At 39.5% G+C, this 20462-nt stretch overlaps 1 protein-coding gene across 1 annotated transcript in view; it reads left to right on the plus strand.

The window, feature by feature from the left end:
• Plcxd2 (phosphatidylinositol specific phospholipase C X domain containing 2) overlaps nt 1-8414 on the plus strand; it is a 43955-nt gene extending 35541 nt beyond the window's left edge. The window contains exon 4 of the mRNA XM_042677033.1: nt 5668-8414. Coding sequence (XP_042532967.1) covers nt 5668-5827 — 160 coding nt within the window. The 3' untranslated portion in view covers nt 5828-8414. The remainder of the gene's footprint in view (nt 1-5667) is intronic.
• The last annotated feature ends 12048 nt before the right edge of the window (nt 8415-20462 follow it).

The raw sequence follows: 20462 nt of genomic DNA on the forward strand, positions 1-20462 counted from the left end.
TTTTAAAAATGTATTGTTATTGTAAAGGTGATAGAGGAATTATAGTTACTTAAGTCAGGTAATGAGTACATTTCTTTTTGAATAATGTCACCTCCTGGTAAGGTTTTTCAAGGTCATTAATCTTCATTCTCTTCTGACAATGAAGTTTGCAGATTGAAAAAATGTAGATTTGAGGAAGATTGTATTAAAAGTACCTGAAGGATTCTTAAGCACTCTGTTAAAATGTTCCCACTATTCCATAAATACTTCCTAAATTGTAATTCTAAGGCAAAGCACTTTGCGCCCCTTGTAGTGTTTATTCTCTTCTCACACATGACCGCCCACACCCCTGCAGCTGGCCAGGTAGGCACTCCCTCACCGGAGAATAATTAAACACTCTGCTGGCTGTGCTGATGAGTGATGGGGACTTAGAGGTGAGCCCTGTAGGAATGAATTCATTCCTCTCCCTTCCATAGTGACTGAGTCCTGAGAATCATGCCATAGCTACAGATACTTCCTCAGGGAAGAATTAAGCATGACTGTACCATCTCACAGAGACATTCAGTCATTCTGTCTGAGACGATTAACATTCATCATCCTGGAGACCAACAACTGATAGATATTATCTAGAAAAAGATAATTACGTGTGTGTATGTCTATGTGTTTGTGTGTATATATTTATATGTATATGTGTATAGATGTTTATATGTATGTACTTATGAAGGAATATGGGTATATATGCACACATCTGTATGTAAGTATATATGCACATATATGTGTATATATGTGCATTGTGTATATGTATGTAAGTAGATATGTGTATGTGGGCATCGATTTATATGTTACAAATATATTTGGAGAGCAGGGCATCTCTTGCAATCCAAGTTCAGAAAGCAAATATGTTTTAGAAAACAAAAGGTATCTGTAAGAATCCATTTAGTTCCTGACTTTCAGTACAGGTAGTAAGAAAATCATTCATACATACTTGTGTTCTGAGGTTAGATAGCTTGAGTTCAAATAACAATAATTCGCCTAAACAAGAGATAGCTACAGTTTTCCTTTTGGTGAGGCCTCCTGATTATATTGACAATGAACACAACAAGTAACCTCTCTCTATGTGGCTTTTGTAAGACTTGATTGAATTGTTTGCACCCAAGTGTAAAAAGAATTTGATAAGCTAGTATGACATCTAAGGATCTAGAATTACAAACTCATTTTATAGCATTTGTTCATGCATCCATAAATGTATAAATTAATGTATGAATTATAAATGTATAAATTAATATTACTGGATTATTCATTCACTAAAGTGAGTATCGAAGAGAGGGCAGGTACAAAGATAACAGATAGAAAATGTAGTCTCTGACTTCTGAAACTCACCAGCTCATAGGAAAAATGAACAGAAAGATTCCTGTAAAGTAAGGCGAAAATCACGCTAATAAAAGTCTTTGCTGAGAGATAATGAGAATAAGGAAGTTATAGCTGTGTTCTGTATTCTGAACAGAAAGTACTATTTTGAGAATGATTTCATTTGCTTCTTAAATCCAAGCCAGTCTCTAGAAGGGCACATTGTCCAAAGCACATTATTTTCCCCACTTAAGATAAGACACAGTCAAGAAAAACAACCCATGAAGTAAATTGTGTATAAACTTCAAAATTCTTACATTATTCTGGCTGTAGATGAATGCTAGGCTCCTTGTTTAGTGATAATGATGGTACCATGTGCCCAAAGTCCAGGTCTCCCAGTATGGCAGAATTCTTGCCCAACTGGTAGGCAGATGTTCCTTAGACTGGAAGATACTTTGTCATCTTCACCTCTGCTGGTCACAAGCACATTCCTGTACACATCTGCCAAAGAGGAAATGCAGACGTGGCCAAGAATAATGTGTTTCCCAGTGCCAGGGCAGCACGTGGCTGCCATTTCCTCTGAACTACTGAGTAAGCATAGGTCCTTTCCTTGAGTACCAGCACCCAGTGGGTCTGTCCTCACTGATCAGCCACATGGGAATGCTCTCCAGCTGTTCCTGAACACTGATCATCAATTCAAACCCAGGGGAAGGTTGGTTGTCCTTCAACTAAAGAGATCCTTTTCTCAATCAGGGAGTTAGCTCCCAAACTCATAGGTGAACTATGCACCTGAAATCTTGTTTCATCACCTTGGTTCATCACCCTGGAAGGAAACCACAGAAAATTATAGATATTCAGACTGAACTCTGATAGTCGTTTGCCCTCAGATTTGCAAAATCCTGAAATTCAGATTCTTAGCATTCTCACTGAGATCAGACCAAAGTGAGTTTTTGCCTAAGCCGGGGCACAAGGCACCTAGGAGATGTGAACTGAAATCAGAAGGCCTGGGACCAGCCTGTGATAGGTGGTACAGTATGCCTCTTCTCCCAAAATCCATATGTTAAAGTCCTAACCCCACTACCTCAGCGGGGGACTATTTTTGGAGAAAGGCTTTTGTAAAAGACATAATTAAGGGCATGGAGTGTGGCTCAAGGAGTAAGAGCCCCTTGCAAGGCTCTGAGTTCAAACACAATACTGTCCAAAAGAGAGAGAAATGGTAATTAAATTGGGAAAAGACAATTGGTATGGACTTTGACACAATTTTCACCTGGTGTCCTTAGAAGAGGACATTTCTACCCACTAAGAGACGGCAGGGCCGTGTACATAGAAGCTGCCCCAGGAAGCAGACAATAGGAAGGTAACATCTGCAAGACAAGGAAAGAGGAAAGAAATCAGACCTCTGGCCATTTTTGTCTTCAGACTTCTAGCCTCTGAAACAAGAGGAAATTCACTACACTCCTTGAAACCAACCAGTGAGTATTTGTCACGGCTGCCCTAGCCAGCAAACTAATAGGGTCTCTTAGCAACCAGGCAGCCTTGGATAAATTTTCTGTGCTGGGACTTCGTTCACAAGTTAAGTGGGGTTAATAATACCTCACAAAACTGTAGACTTAAGCTGGAAATCCTACCACAGTGCCTGGCACAAAGTAGTATGTATGTCGGTGAAGAAACACTTTAGAAAGGCACCGGACCCAGCATTATTCTCCAGTGGGCCTCAAGGTCAAAGGGAAGTTTGTACGCTCTGTAGCCTGTTGGTGTCAGAAATGTCTGGCTCTGCTTTTTGCTGGATCTCTCTTTCTGGTAAAAGTCAGGAGTTAAGCAAAGAATGAGTGGCTGCCCTTTCACCACAGCTTCAATGTTTCCCTTTCTTTGTACGTAATCCTGATTATTTGATCTTAGCGTTGGGGAAGGCTGGCAGGTATAATGCAAAACAGACACAAGGCTTTTTGTCCCTGGAGACCACTGGTACATACCTTTCCCACATTTCTCTGCTCAGGCTCGGGTTGGGCTCCAAGCTGCAGATTTCTGGAGCTGGGCCACTAGGCCTTCAAATCTTATCTCCCCATGATGACCAGCAGATGGCGCCTGCATTCCATACTTAAAACATTGACTAGGGACTGTGGGAAAGCTTCAATGCACCAGGCTCAGGAGCCACTGTGTAATTCCCAGCATAGTCTCTACCTCCATCATTCTTAGGCTACGACGTTTTGTTGCCTAGGTGGCAAGGTCTTAGTATTTTAAGGAAATATCTTACCCTTAGTTCCACAATATGATTCCTTTTCTTCTGCCAAATGCCCTCACAGTACTTACTATATTCCCATTACTTCATCCCTCTAAAAATCTATCTACTATATCATTATGATCCTTATTTTACAGGGAGAGAGGATGAGGGACAGTGGGAGAGTAAAATCATATTGAGTTTAGTAATTCTTCAGAAGTCTAGCTAAGAAAAAGGAAGTACTCTGAGGAATGTGTAGTCTACTAAGTCACAAGTCAGCTATAACTATAACACTGTAAATTGTTTTAGCTCATGACCAACTGTAGGTTCCACTGAAGGAACAGACCCAGGATGGATTATAGTTGTCATCATGAATGAGAAAAATGCTATCAAGTATTTAATAACTTGCTTTTTCAGAAGACTGATAAGTCAGAACTCATTCTTTAAAAAAAAAAAAAAAAAAAAAAAAGGAGGGAGCTATGAAGGAGAAAGAAAAGGGAAAAATAACAACCAAAGTGGGTATGACCAAAAGAAGGGTGAAGGGACAATTAAGAGAATAATCAGACATACCAGGTTGTGTCTTCCTGAAGCTGTTTTCAACCTATTGGGTATTTAGTAGACTGTGAAACTGTAAGCATGCTTTTATGCTTCGTGCCTCTTTCTGCTGATGGTGTTCACATTTACATCTAACCTCAACACCATCACATCCACTTACTGGTTTGTGAAACTAAACTCAGAGCTTCTTTGGATGAAAGTGTTTATCATGTAGAAAGCCTTCAAATGATTTATAATCTGTAAATCATATCCATAACTTAACATTTAAGAAAAGGAAAATGAAAAAACAATGCAGTATTGAACAGAAACCTCCAGGAATATCCACAAATAGCCAAAAAATCTTCACTAAGACTGTCAAACAAGACATAGCATGAATAATCAAAAAGATTATTCATCAGGAGAAATGCAAATTAATACATACAGATTTCACTACATGTCCGCTAATATGACTAGAATTTAAAAGAGTGGTAGCATCAGAAGCAAACAGAGCTATCTGGTTTGTTGGCCGGAATATACCTTGTGAAAAGGTCTGGTAATTTCTTATAAGACTACATGTAAGCCAACTTTGTTAGACAGATATTTTATGCCTTGGTTTTTAGCCAAGAGAAATGTAAAGAAATGCCATTAAAAAAAAAGAGAGAATTGTAGAAGAATGCCCACAATAGTTTTATTCATAATAAAAATTGAAAACCAAAAATTGGAAACAGACAATAAACAATCTATGTCATGTTCACACAATGAAAAACTATGCAATAGTTAAAAGAAATACAGATATGTACAACAAGGATACATTTCAAAACTATTTTGTGCCACATAAAAGAAAACTCAAGAATACATTTGTAGACACATGCATGGTGAACATGAAGCTCTAAAACAGGCAAATCTAATTTATCATGGAAGATGAATCTGTATGGTTGTTGCCTCTGGGAAAATGGAGCAGGAACTGACTTAGAAGAGACTTCGGGAAGTGCTGATAGTGTGTTATCATTGGGATGACTTTGGTTTATTTGTGTATACTTGACAAAACTAAGTGTGAACTTAAGATTTGTGCTTTTTATTAAACATGCCTTCAATTTCCCAAGGAAACAAGAGTTGACCCCCTAGTATACCTATTGACACATTTAGGGGATGTATATAGCCACTTGCAAGTGGAATAGGCCAAAAGTACAAGATGGGCTGATAGAAAGATGGTAATGGAGTCATGGATAGATACATGACAAGCAAGCATAGTAAAATGTGAGCCGTTGACATAATAACGTATTTTCAGTTTTGATATATTTTTCCATGATTAAAATGATCTAAAAATCCACCAGTAATGAAGCTCTTGAGCGTCATGTTTCAAGGTTCCATTGACATGTTTATCCTTTTTGGAGCTTGGGTCATTTAAATAATTTCCTCTCCCACACGAGAAACCCTGGGAAATGTAGTTCTCAGATGGCATAGCAACTTCTTCATTCTTAAGAGAGTCATAAAGTTGAACTAGAAATGTTTCCATTTCTGGAGGAGCCTTTCTTTCTAGACTTCTTATTGGTCTGTTCTCTCTTCCCCCAACCCCTTCCTCTGTGTAGGAATCTTCCTGCCATCCTAGACTGGGTGAAGACTCAGAAGCCTGGAGCGATGGGTGTCAACATCATCACATCTGACTTTGTAGACCTGGTAGATTTTGCCACAACTGTTATTGAGCTCAACGATCTTCTACAGGAGGACAGAGCTGTGACTAAATGCTGACTTTATTTTGTTGTTGTTGTTGTTTGGTTAACTTAATGTTGAAGTTCTTGATCCAGGGTGGTGTTCTGAAGGGTTTCCTGTTAGAATGGCCCCTGGGCAGTGATAGTGCATAAGAGGAAGATGGCTTCTTTTTTTCCTTCCTCACATGGCCATTTGGATAAAATTACAGGGTTTTTTTAATTGCATTTTTCCCAAATGAGACTTTAAAAAAAAAATTTAAGTCTAAGGGAAGAACGCATGTTTCATGTGATCAAAGTCAGGATTTCCCTGCTAACTTCTGAATGGTAAATGGAATGTGGAAATGTAGTCTCCAAGTTCCATTGGGTTATGGAGTATTACTTAATTGGTCCAGTTCCCTATTGTCTCCCAGGGTTTTGTGTTTGAGCCAGTGAGGAGGTTGAACAGGTCCTAAGAATGATTTTCCTTGCAGGTATGCACATTGTATAGGCTCTAATATCAACCAGGAACTCTGTTGCAGAAAGGAGCCAAAATCGAACTTTCTATAGGATTGCTGAATGTCGTAACTTGTTCCCTTAGAGAGTAAGTTGTATTTATCACCAAGGTGATTCCCCCACGAGCTATTCATGCATAGCCTGGTGAATTGAGAGTAAACAGTACGTATTGCTCCTGGTATCAGAGATGCGCTTCCGAATTTTAAAGCATTGATTCCTTTCCACTTTCTTTTTGGCTCCTTCTTAAAAGTGAAAGGCACAATGAGGGGATATCTTCCCAGTGTGGATTCAATAAGAGACAGACATGCATGTTTGTTGCATACCAGACTTCTTTGATTTTATTCTGTAGCATCCCCCCAAAAGTAAGCACCTGCATCATTTGACAGAGTCCTCTTTGGAGTGGGGCGTGCAAACCAGATGTTGGAATTGCATTTCACTGTGGCCAGCCCAGGCCTCCAACTGTACTGTGGTTGACAGTGCGGAGTGGGGGGCACCTTGCCTGTGATTCCACGGAGGCGGACACGGGATGTGTGGGAATGTGCAATGGCATTAAAGGGGGAAGAAGCTCCAAGTGGGTCTGGAGCCCTTTGCAACTCCTTGAAAACAAGACTACCTCGGGGATATTTCAGATGACTTGTGTGTCATCAGGTGACAGATGTGCAGCGTTGGAATGTTTCCAGTTCTTATCTCCATGCTTTTCCTTCCTACAGGTTCTTCTGAGCCTACTAATAATCACCATTGCATGAGGGCCTTGACACTCTAAGAGGGGATTTTTTTTTTATTTTTATTGAGAAGAGGTGCTTATCTCCAATGAGCCCTCTTGTATTTCAGTTGCTTTCGTTATTTATTTATTTGTTTATTTATTTATTTATAACATTAAGGATCTGCATTGCTTCTTACCTCAGGAGCCCTCACACGGTTGACTACTAGACTTTTTTTCACCCTAGGCAGATGTTGCCAGGATCTTGTTTTCTCCACAAGACTGTTTGTCTCAGGGCTGCGAGTGACTTCGGATCTACTGCGGATCTTCTGGCTTCCCCGGTCCTGCTGATGACAGTGTCCATTTGTGGATGTGGTCCAGACTGGAGACACCACTCCCTGGGGACAGAAGATGAAACCTGACATGAAGACATCTCAGTTCTTAATGTAGCCCTTCCAGTAGAGTGTTGGAAATTAATGGGGCATAGAAATACTGCTGGACAGGAGGATATGTCCACTTCAGCACACCTTGACCCTATCTAAGAATCTCCAAGGAAGGGTCAGCTTCCAGATTCTTGAGGCGAAGTATATTCGTGGAATCTTGGGTGGGTGTATGAATGATAAAGATTGCTGGACTCTGGTCCCAGTCCTTTCTCACTTCTGTCCTGTGATTTCCTAGCTGGATTTTGCATGCTGCCTGCAGTGGAGAATATCGTCAGGAACCACTGAAGGCCTATGCATGCCCCACCCCCAGGTCCCTACACACACCCCCGCAATGCTTGGTCTTCTAGTCATTACTTTCTGTGAAGTGATTTAAACCCTGACTTTTTGCTTCCACAGCTTGAGGAGGTCACAATACAAATGCCTCTGGGAAAACCTGCATTCTCACCTTGGAAATCCCTTCCCAAAGAATTTCTGGGATAGTAAGGTCCAATTTAGTAGAGTTTTCTCTGGATTGAAGCATGACAATGAGTCTCCTCATTTTCTTAATGTTCCTTCAATTCTGTATCAAACCCAAATGACAAACTCTGAAATCCCTGGCTTACTTTCAGGGTCTAGGTTTGTTCTTATTGTTCAATTTTTGTTGTCATTGTTGTTTAAATCTTGGCCAATTGCTATGAACGAGATCATTTCCTTCTTTTTTAACCCCTTGTGACTTGGCAAAGAGATAAGGAGGCAAGAGGAGAATTCTTCTGCTCTGTTTTATTTGAGCCTCAGCTTTGTCCAGGTGTTTGGTGCTATAAGGCCAGGAGCGTCGACAGGCATCTACATGGGATGCCCGCAAGGCTCGATGGCTAGTGACTGTTCAATGAACTGTTTACTTGATTTTATTCCTTAGTTTTTAAATGTAGAATTGTGCTTTGCTTGAACTGTAACATTTAGGTGCACCTCAGTGTCAGCATGCTAAGCGAAAAGTTACCAAGCATGATGCAGAAACAAAACCTTCCCGAGGTCTCTGTGCCCGGAGCCCTGTGCTGCGTGGTGAGTGCAGGCGCTCACTCCTGCTGCTTTGGGTTACTGGCCTTGGTTTTATTCGGGAAATCTGCACACGAGTCCTGGAGGTGGAAATTGGATTCTTTACAATTTTCCCCTAACAAACACTCTAATCTCTGCTCCATTGAAAAGGTTTTCCATATTGTAAAGAATGGGTGCGTTCTGCTCTTTGGCCATGAGGCAGGAAAGAGAACGCAAGACAATTGGGACAAAGAGAAAACAGACTTAAGGTCAGTGAATCTTTCTGCCACAGCCAATAGTAAGAATTGTGACCCAGCCACACCACTCGTTCTCACAAGTTCTGGGAACCTTTCAGGTCAAAACAAGGCTCTCAACAATTGTTCAGAGTTTACTTCAAGAAGAGTAACAGTGCTTCGGTGATAGAGCATTCACCTGACATGTATACCCCCAGCACTGCAAAAAATAAAATTAAATAATGATGATAATAACTTCAAGAGCAGCTAAAAAAGCTACTTGATTGAGGCTATGAGGACATAGTTTCACAGAATTTAGTGTCATATTCATTCTAAAATAAAACTGAGTTTTTCATGCACTCCCTGGACTGTTCTAATGGCCACATTTCCATGACTTTTGTGGCAAAAGGGCCATCACAGATTTCAGTTAAAAGCTATAAAGGTTTGAACTAGGAGTTTCTTAGAGGTGTGATGTGGAATCATGGATAAAGAGGATGTTCTTGGGGGGGGGAGAAAGAGAGAGAGAGAGAGAATAGACAATGGAAAGGAACAATAAGTTATTGAGATTTAATTTCGTATTATGGCAGATAAAAGAGCGTCATGCAAGGTTGTATATTTGCTGCAGTAGATTAAATTGTTTAGACATTTTCCTTAGTGCTGAATCTACCCCTGAACTTTTTTTTTTTTTACAGTAGTGGAGCTACAGTTCAAACCCAGGATTTTAGATAAATTTGAAGAAAAGCACAAGATCTAAGCAGAACTATTGATAGACCTTAGGAATTTTAGTTCATGATCTCATAGTCAAATCAAAACACTTATGTTCCCCAGCATCGGTGGCTCATGACTATGAATCTCCGAAGGCTGAGGTCCAATAGATACAGATTTGAAGGCAGCCAAGGCAGGAAAATCCTTAAGATTCTCATCTCCAAAGATTCCCACCTCCAAAGCAGGACTGGAGCATAGTTTAAGTGGCCAAGCACCAGCCAAACTAGCAAGCAAGACAAGAGTGTAAGGTCTTGAATTCAAGCCCAGTATCATGGCTGTTTGCTTCTATACCAAAAAAGACTGTAGTGGAATCTTCCCAAATTAAATGTTTTCTAATATGTTATGATATATCTTACCATGAGAAAATGCTCCCAAAGAGACATGATAAAACCCAGCATTAAAAAAAAAAAAAGGCTTAGCACAAAACTAACGACATAGGAGAAATTCAGACAGAAGTGAAGCTACTTCTTCTTTGCCAAGAAAGAAGGTAGCAGGACTAGAAAATCAGGCCATAAGATTGATTGCATACCACAGTCAAAGTTTTGTAATATTCTTTATTGATTGTTAAGTTCTAGGAAACAGAATCAGCATAGGAATGGGGTACAACCAGGAGACTCCCCTCCCTGAGCTGGGCAAGTCATCTTGTTCCTTTTCATCTGTGTGGAGATGCTGTCTGTCATATCAGTGCTGAGTGTTTTGTAAGCCTTGCTTGACTAGCACCTGAAAATATAAGGTTCCTAAAGTTCAGACTAAATTTTTACACTCAGGGGTAATTCTGGTAATTCTTCCTTCCATGCATGTGTGTAGAGAACACTACTTGGACTTTTTAACAAAAGTGAAGTGTCAGTTGATGAACTTAACCAAAACGGCACCTTCTGTGGTCTGCATAATAAAAGGCGTAGGGCTCAAGAGAATCTGTCCGTGCATATGTGGGATCCTGAAAGTGGGCTTTTCAACACATGGGACCTTGCCTTTGCTGTGTCAAGAGAAACCAATAAAATGGATAGAATCAAGAGTGACTGGAAGTTTGGTATGGCATAGAAGAGCATGACTGTTTCTCTAAATTCCATTGACTTGCCAATACATCTTGGCCCTCTGCTGCAGCAAGGCTTCAGGCATTTGCCACCATACCTTGTCACTCGCTGGTGTTTCATTGGGATACCCGGGAGTGAACCAATTGGATGACAAGTGGTTTTGCTTAGAAACTTAGTCTTTAATTCCAGATGATTCTGACTAGCTCTGAACTGCCCCCTGTGAACCCACTATCTCCTTAGGCGTCACTACCTTCCTGCTAGAATCAGTGATACTAATAGCACTGCATTTCTGAGGTACACTTAACTCAGAAGCATAGACCACAAAAAGGTTACCGATTTTCTTTAAAGAGCACACGTCTGGGTGCTGTAAAAATATTCTATGATAATGCTATCCTGCTTTAGATCCAGTGTTTTGCCATCTTCAAACTTGTCTTTAGGACTTTGCAAGCTCATTTTTAAGTTAATAACTCAGATAAAACTATTTCCATCCTTTTATTTTCTGGGAGTTTATTGAGGCGGTGCCATCAGTGATCTAGAGTCATTTTCTATGTCCATCTTTCCCCACCTCATTTGGAGAAAACTATTTTCTCCTCTTATCTCTTGGCTGTCCTCCATCATCTACTGATCACCATTAATCCCAGAAGGCTGGCAAAAAACATAGTTAAATGGTGTGTTGATTGCTTAACACACTCTTACCATCGTGATCATTGCTTCTTAACTTTTCTCAAATGCATTATTCTGCCCCTCACCATCACTCAATCACTGGAAGTATACTTGATTGGAGCCCAGAACTTGGGACCAATACTTCATTCAAATAGCACAGGCTTGCTCACAAGCTTTAAGCCCAATAAGAAGCACAGCACTTTGAAAAGTCAAATATAGGCCTTTGGTAGTTCTGTATATTTGCAATTTTATTAGTTTATAGCACTAGTGATAGTGCAGTTATGAATCTATATGTATCAATATGATAAATCTTAGGATATATTCTCATAATGATGTTACCTTGCTGCTATAATACTTACTCATTGATACCCAAATACTAATAAGTGTTAAATTCATATTGTATAAGCATTATTGCTATTGTATATATGCCAAACATAATACTTAGCCTTGCTGATCAGCAGTTTAAAAATATAGAAATTTAAATGGTTAAAATAAGTCTTGATCAATTCAAATAAATGATACATGTATCTAATAAATATTCTAATAGGCATTGTTTTGTTCTCTGTTGTTTTACAAAGCTGCTTGTTATTACTAAGTTAAATAATAATGGTAAATTGTACCAATTTTAAAGTTAGGGTTAAAATTTTGCATATATACTAACTGATACTCTAAAATGTGTTCTGTGGTGTAATTATCTCATTCATACACATTTTGCTTGGCTTTTTTCTCCTCTAGGAAATAATTGTTCAAGTGTATCTCTTTCTTTCTTGTGGCATTGATTGAACTGCTTCATTCAACCTCAAACATTGTAAAAGCAGAATACCTCATTTTAACTGTGAAAGACATGTTAATAGACATATGACATGATGTGTTTCCTTGTATTTTTGTTTGACCTATTTAACTAGGCTTAAGCCTAATAATAAATAGAAAACTTGGACAGGCACCTTTCCTTTGTGTGAATGAATGTTTTATTATTGACCCACTTCTATTTTTATTCTCATCCTAAATCAAATGCATTACATAAAATTGGATGAAAAGCTTCTTAGCCCCATTCGGCATATTAGGATCAGTTAAACATTTCCACAGTGTGTAACATGTACACAACTACCTCACTCGGGCTTTTCCACGCTTCATCCTTAGCACTTCAGTTCCCCACTAAGCTCAGACCACATTTCACTAAATGACATGCATATTCCCATTTATTGCTATCTCTAGCCCACATCAATTTAAGACCAGGAAAGACCAACGGGTCCGAGGAAAGTTAAGTGCAGTGCTCTCCTGGTCCTCAGCCTCCCTCAGCCCGGGAGACAATCAGACACAGCGAGAGCCAAGTCAAGCAGGAAGAAAACTCGTTTATTAACAGAGAGCAGCCCTTTTTAAAGACAAAAAGGGCGGGTGGCAAAGCAGGGGAGGAAGAGGAACCAATCACTGTCAAGGTCACACCCTATCATGCACCTAAGCTTCCACTGCCCATTCAACTCCATCTCAGCGCCATCTTTGCTGCCCATGTGCTCTACAACTAGGTGCCTAGAAATAGAGCAAAGGAGAAATGATGTATACATGCTTACCATCTACAATTAAGAATGGTCTTGTAGTTGCTGTTGCAAAGGAAATTCCAATAAGTTCCTCATTTCTAATTCCTTTGGGAGTGGGGGTCATTGAACTCAGGGACATGTGCTTGCTAGGCAAGCAGTCCCATGTTCTTTTTGCCTTTGATATTCTTCAAATAGTTCTCCTTTGTATTCCCTGCACTACTATCCACCTATTTACATTTCCCACTTCATCTAGCTATTGATTGAAATGAGGTCTCCTATTTATACTTCAGCTGGGTTTGAAGTGTTTTCCTCCTAATTTCTGCCTCATGAGCAGCTAGGATTGCAGGCATGAGCCAATGGCACTAAACATTACTCCTAATATTTTTAATAGACTACCAAATATCAATTTCAGTGAATTCTTTTTAGTTTTCTTTATTCTTTTTTTTTGCCTAAAATAATAGGATGGTAAGAAAGTCTTTTGTATGAATTTATCAGAGGTCAAACAAAGTCTAAGCAGTAACTTATTTCACATGGCCAAGTGTTGGGACAGGCAGTTAAGAATAATCATACATCTACTTAAGTTATTACAAGATCTTAAAACCATAGTCATGGCCAGAATTTATGCTTGTATTTAGAATTACTGTCTACGACATTGACATCTGATTGGCTTTAATGCGCACCATATTCAGTCATTTCCATTTGATTTTAAATAACAAATCACACAATATTGATAGGCCCAGGTCCAGATGCAGAGGTATTATTTACGTAATTCAATGTCTGTTGTAAGTTTTTGCAAAGACATTGCCTCTATGACAACAAAGCCCTTATATCATGTATGGACTCTTTAATTTTGAATCTCTGATTAATTTGCTATAGTATTACTAGTTACATACACAGTAAATGCACAGGACTGGTTTCTATCCCAAGTCCATCTCTATCACATCCTAACCTTAAGCAAATTCTATATTTCTGTGTGTATACAGAAAATCAGGTAAATAATACTTTCTATAAAAGATAGAAACCAGACAGGCCAAAGTTTTCTTAATAAAGACCCAGAAACACAACAAATCAAAGAAAGGTTGGACAAATGGAATTCCATGAAACTGCAGATCTTCTCCATGGCAAAGGACATAGCAAGCAAGATTAATAGCCCACAGATTGGGAATAGATCTTCACTAGCCATACAACCGACAAGGGTCTCATATCTAAAATACACGTGGAACTCAAAAAATTAAATCCCCCAACAACAAATCCTCAAAGAAACAACTGCCCCATTAATAAGTGGGCTAAAGACTTAAAGAGAGACTTCTCTGAAGAAGAAATAAGAATGACCAATAGACATATGAAGAAATGCTCAACTTCTCTGGCCATAAAAGAAATGCAAATCAAAACAGCATTGAGATTCCACATCACTCCAGTTAGAATGGCTATAATCAAGAACTCTAATAACAACAGATGCTGGAGGAGATGTGGTCAAAAGGGAACCCTACTGCATTGTTGGTGGGAGTGTAAACTTGTTCAACCACTTTGGAAAGCAGTATGAAGGTTCCCCAAAAGACTCCACATAGAGCTCCCCTACGACCCAGCAATCTCACTTTTAGGCATTTACCCAAATGATCACAAACAAGACCATACTAAAGCTACCAGCACAACTATGTTGATCTCAGCATTATTCACCATAACTAAGATGGAACCAACTCAGATGCCCTTCAGTAGATGAATGGATCAAGAAATAAAGGTATGTGTGCATAATGAAATTCTATGCCTCTATCAGAAAGGACAACATCGCCCCATTTGTTAGGAAATGGAAAATCTTGGAAAAAATTATATTAAGTGAAGTAAACCATACTCAAAGAAACATAGGTCCCATGGTTTCCCTTATTTGCAATAACTAGTATATGTCTAGGAGAAGCAGAAGAGATCAGAAGCTATGTACATCTGACCATATAACCTGATGCTAAGCGAAATGAACCGAAAGATAGGGACACAAGAGGTTTTTATCTTTGTTGCTATTCTTTTTAATGTACTTATAATGTATTATGTGATTTTTTTTTTTGTTTCTTTGTATGTTCTCCCCCATGGTACAGCCCCTGTTGTCACTGTATTTGATTTAGGAGTCCTGCATCTTGTACATACATTTTTCTAATTTGGGGAGGGGAAGGGAACTAACAAAATGCTGAAATAAGGATACAGGATGACCCATTGTAATATTGAGATGTATAAGACAGTACGTTGAAAACGAACTTTACAACTTGGGGTGGGGGAGGGAGGAAGGAGTTGGGGAGGTGGGGAGAAAAGGATAGTAGGGGAAAAACAAAGGAGGGGGTAACAATGCTCCATAGGAAATGGACTCATTACTTTGCTCGTGTAACTGTAACTCCTCGTACAGTATCTTCACAATAAAAAATATATATTAAAAAATAAAATAAATGACTTTTAAAAAGATAGAAGCCAGGCATCAGTGGCTTACGCCTGAAACCCTAGCTACTCAGGAGACTAAGATCTGATGATTGTGGTTCAAAGCCAGCCTGGCAGGAAAATCTCCATGAGACTCTTACCTTCAATTAACCCCTCAAAAAATGCAAGTGGAGCTGTGGCTCAGAGTGGTTAAACACTAGCCTTGAACAAAAGAGCTCAGAGACAGAGTCCAGGCCCCGAGTTCAGGCTCCATGACTGACAAAAAATAAAATAAAAATAAGAAGATAGAAAACCAGGTAAGACTGGTAGCAAAAGAAATTTTAAATGTATGCAAAACATTTTAGCGCATGATGCATAGTAAACAATAGTAACTATTCATATAGCTTAGTACTAGAAGCTGAACTTCACACCTACTCTCTTCAAGCAGTTCCCAGGACTGCCTTTCACATGATTGACAGCTAGCCTTCAGGATGGTTGAATGATTTACAGAAATTAATTAATCAAAAAGGAAATAGATAAGTGAAAGATTTAGCCGAAATTGAGAGATTGCGTAGATGAATAAAGGGAATATAAGATCTGTGTTAGACTCAAGCTGTTCTACAGTACATAGTCAAAGCATATGGGCAATGCTGGTTACTTAGACCGGGTCATGTTCTCTGTCTATCTCTCTGTCTCTGTCCCTCTGACCTTCTCCCCCCCACCCCGCCCTCTCTCACACATATCAGTAGAAGCTTCCAAATCTGGAAGTGCTAACAATATATATTTCTAGACCTAACCTCTAGAAATTCTCTTTTTTAAAAAAGTAGATCTCAGAAGGGGGCAATATAAATACGGATTTTGGGACATAGCCAGTTGGGAAACTACTGGACCAAATGTGTATTGATAAGAAAGCAGGGTTCACACCACTGGTGGAGTGAATGATGTCACTGGATAGAGAATGCCACAACCTTAAATAGCATGAACATCATTAATCCTTCAGATCTGGCTGTTCAACAGTGGAATCTCAGGTGAACGATGAAACTTATCTCTTGTCATCTAAAAGATAAAACAACTGTCCTCTACTTGATGTTTAATATTATTTTGTTTAAATTGTAGTTTTTTTGTGGCTACCTTCTTTCCTTCCGTCATTTTTTGTTCTTTGCTTGGCAGAACTGAGGTTTGAACTGGCAGGACTTCTACCACTTGAGCCACACGTACACTCCAAGTCCAGATCTCATGTATATTTTAGGAGTAAGATGTAGTTAACGATACAATATAACTTTTTATCTTGAACTGGGTTTGGTTCTGCTCTTTCTAAAGATTCTTTATTCACCTAATATGTAAATACTATTTGAGATAGAAAGCATTCCTTTTTTACTCAGAGGGAAGTTTGTTAGTATTTTCTGTACAATTTCATGCTTAGATAATCTCCATATTGTCCTTTGGAGCAATTTAAACTTGAGAAATAAAGGTCTTGGAGTTACCCCCACAGCTTCTCATACTGGGTAAACATGGCATTTCTTCAGCTTGGGAAATGATTCCTTTTCTGTGAGTCCCTGAGGTTTAAATCTCTAAATGTCCTGGATTTTTGGTGGTGATATATTTTTTTTCCAAAGGAATTCTTCCCAATCAGCAGTATGCTTTTGTTTACTCCTCTGTAAATCTGTTCACTGTGAGTAAAGACATGTTATTATTTTGAAAAATTGAAACCTTTCATTCTCAGAGAGGATGGGAGTATACAAGGCAGCGACAGTGGCCAAAGACCATGTGACTCAAACCTCACCCTGGATGGCCTGGACAAGTGCCAGTAAAACAAAAGCGCTAGTCAGCCCAGGGTGTTTTCACAGCTGGGAAGTGTTTTTGCATAGCATGGGGAGGGGGTACAAAGGTGTCAGCCTCTGTTCAGAGCATCATGTGATAGAACCCTTATTAGGCCCTCAGGTGGCTTTATTGTAAGGGGCTGAGCACCTAATGAATAGGATTGATCCTGTAGACTAAGGTCCTATGAAGAAACAGAAATGGCAAAACAAAGCTATTGAAAGCTATTCCTTGTTTCAACCGAGATCTTGGCTGCTTTTTGATCTGAAAACTTCTGTCTTGATCCTTGCTTGTTGTGCGCTCAATCCAAGTCCAGAAGATACCATTTCTGGGCCTTTGTAGAGTTTTAAAAGACAGTAACTTGAGTTCTGCAAAAGTAAAAACTTTGTCAATGTAGCATTAAGTTGACATACTTCAGAGAAACCAGTAGACTATTTCAGGAGAAATGTTAAAAATGATACACTCTGTGTGTGTGTGTGTTTGTGTGTGTGTGTGTGTGTGTGTGTGTGTGTGTGTGTTGGTAGAGGAATCATAGCTTTTTTATTAGTTTCTCAAAGGAATCTATGAGCCTACAAAATTATGAACCACTGCCTCCTAAATGCTTATAAGAAGGAATTATCATCAAAATTCTGCTAAGCAAGCAAGGATGACTAATTTAAGCTTGTACTATAAAGCCTTGATCTTTTTCTTTTCTTTTTAAGGAAAAAGAACAGGCTAAGGCAAGTCCACAAATCTTAAAGGATAATCAGGTGGAACCTAGCAAGAAAGGTCAGGGAACAGGAAGAATTGGAAGACAGGGAATGGCATTTCAGAGGGAAAGAAATACATTGAAGACTTCCCATTGAAAATAAAGATATTGGGTCCAATGGGTGCCATCGTAGCAATGTGGTAGATAAGGAAATTGGGTCTAACTGACGTCTTGTTTTCTTGGTGGATGAAGGTGAAGTCCCACCCCCAGGTGATGGGTGTGCCTGAATTCCTAGAGACAGGGACTTGGACAATATGTGACTAGACCTATTCCATGAATTCTCCAGACTCATTGAAATCTTGAGCTCCCTGTAACCCTGTCCCCTAACCATGGCCTGATTTAGGCCCCCACCAACTCAGCAGCCATTTTGCACCACACCTTTCTCCTGACTCCTCAGGTGCGTCTCTTCAACTATCCATTAGGGTTGATCAGGTGTGTTGAGATTGTTTTTCTGCTCTTTCTTTACTACCCTCATGGCTCTGTTTCCCATTGGCGTTAAATATATTTGAGCCTGCAAGTGTTTTGGGCACATGTGTCCACACGCACTTGCTGGTTTTCCAATACTTACACTTCGACCTCTCAAACTGTGGCTTCTCTGTATCTACTGATTGAATTCCCATATAAGACTATGAAAGAGCAACAAGAAGTAATGCCACATAAGAAATGAAGCAGTAGGCTTGGGACTCGGACAAATGGGAGAGAAGCGGCGAGGCTTCTTTAAAAGTTTTTAAAGAGTTGAGTGTGGTGGCACATGCCATTTCCAGCTCTGTGGGATGTTAAATAAGAGGGTCACAGCTCAAGGTTGCCTGGGCAGAAGGGCAAGCAACCCTATCTGATGAGTAACTAAAGCAGAAGGGGGTGGGGGTATGATTTAGGTGGCAGAGTGTCTGTGTAAAACTCTATATTTAAACTCAGTATCAGAAAAAAAATGTGTAAATTGCTTTAACAAGAGCATTCCTATGTGGCAGAGAATGCTGTGCGATCATGAGTTCATTCGCATGAAGAGTATTTCTGAGCATGTGTGTATAAGCTACCAATCTCTTGCTGCTAAAACAAACTACTACTACTTAGTAAGTCACAATAACATAAATTTACTGACTTTCAGATCTCGTCAGATGCCTACAATGAGTCACTAGGGAGAACTGTGTTTGTAAGACAATGCATTTCCTTGCCATTCCAGTTTCTAGAAGCTGCCTGCATTCCCTACATTCCTTGTCCTGCGGCCTTTCCTCCATCTTCCAAGCTAGCAGCCAAACATTTTCTGTTATCTCTCTGACTTTGACCCCTTGCAATTACCTACGACCAAACAATCCAATGCAATCTTCCGCCTTAAGATTCTCACCTTTGTGGCATCTGCAAAGTTCCATTTACGATATAAGGTAATATATTCAAAAATTATGGAGATTAGTCTTGCACACCTTTGGGAGCCATTATTCAGCCTGCCACAGAACATATCCTGATATATAAAACCAAGGCTACTGGCCTTGGTTTTATAGCTGATCTACATTCTAATACTAGCTTCAGCACCCAAAAGTCACATGATCATTACTTTCAGCTATTAAGCAGGAACAATATCCCAAGGTGATGGTGAGAGTTTGTTATATTACACATATTATTTTATATTATAAGCATAAAAAAGTTTGCATTATTTATTTATATTACACATATATTACACACATAAAACTATTATACATATAAAATGTGCATTATATGAAATGTGAAATAAACACATATAACTTCAAAAAACTTCCACCTGATTTTGGCCAAACAAGGAGTCATAGAAAATAATCTATAATTAACCAGAGATTTGATCAAGTCAGCTCCAGACTGTCTTCTAAGACTACTAAAATATATGAGAGGGGACCCTTTCCATTTCACAGACCCAATGACAGGGTAACCACTTTGCTGGATTGTCAGCTTTCAGCCTGCTTTCTGGCTCTTACTGTCCTGTTCTCTGGTTTTGTCCTCCAGTTCTCTGGCTAGACTGGGCAAAATGAAGAACCTAGTCTAGTGTACAATGATTGGCTAGGCCAGCAGTGGAGACCAGCGCAGACTCCCTCCTTCACATGTGTCAACATACCTGGTTGCAAGCAAGTTGTTGCCTGTGTCCACTGTCTGCAGAGGTTAGAGAGGGGAAGGGAATGGAAAAGCTCACTTTCTTGCTTGGGAAGAGAAGCAGCAAGTATTCCGGCTTCTTCTCAAGGTCCCGAATGTTCCCAGCAAGGGTTGGAACAGCCACGAACTCTGACTGCTAAGTCGGAAGAAAACTACAGAAGAATCTGCATTGAAAAACAGCAACGAAGGTAGGTAAGCTGTCTTTTTTGTTGGCCTTTTTCTCAAGATCACAAAACAAGCACCTGGAACTAGCCTGGTAAACAGAATGTCTCTTGATGATATGCCAAAGGACATGGTGGGGTAGATCTAAATGTGTGTCAGATCTAAATGTTTGTCAGCATTTCAAGAACATTCTGGGGAAAAAGGCTATAGTTCCTTCCATATTTTCTTCCTTTTGAAAGTGATGGTGCTCCTTACTTAGAAATTTTGGATGATTTATTTTTTTTAACCATTCCTTCTCATGAATCACATTTGAGGTAGAAATTTTTCCTTGGGTTTTGATCCTACAGACATGGCTTTGTTCCAGAATTTTGCAGCTATGAATTGTTTCCACTAACAAAATATACCCAGAGAGGTTTATAATTCCATGTGGATAATTCTGAGGGACACGTGGTCCATTCAGAGCAGCATCAATCTCCAAAGACAGGATCTCTCAGGAAGCTATGTGCATTTTTCTGACTTGGAATCCAGGGAGTTAAACATCCTGAAATTACTGGAGCAG

Source organism: Dipodomys spectabilis, unplaced genomic scaffold (assembly GCF_019054845.1).
Source record: "Dipodomys spectabilis isolate Male_0828 unplaced genomic scaffold, ASM1905484v1 ptg000032l, whole genome shotgun sequence".
In the NCBI taxonomy this organism is placed as follows: Eukaryota; Metazoa; Chordata; class Mammalia; order Rodentia; family Heteromyidae; genus Dipodomys; species Dipodomys spectabilis.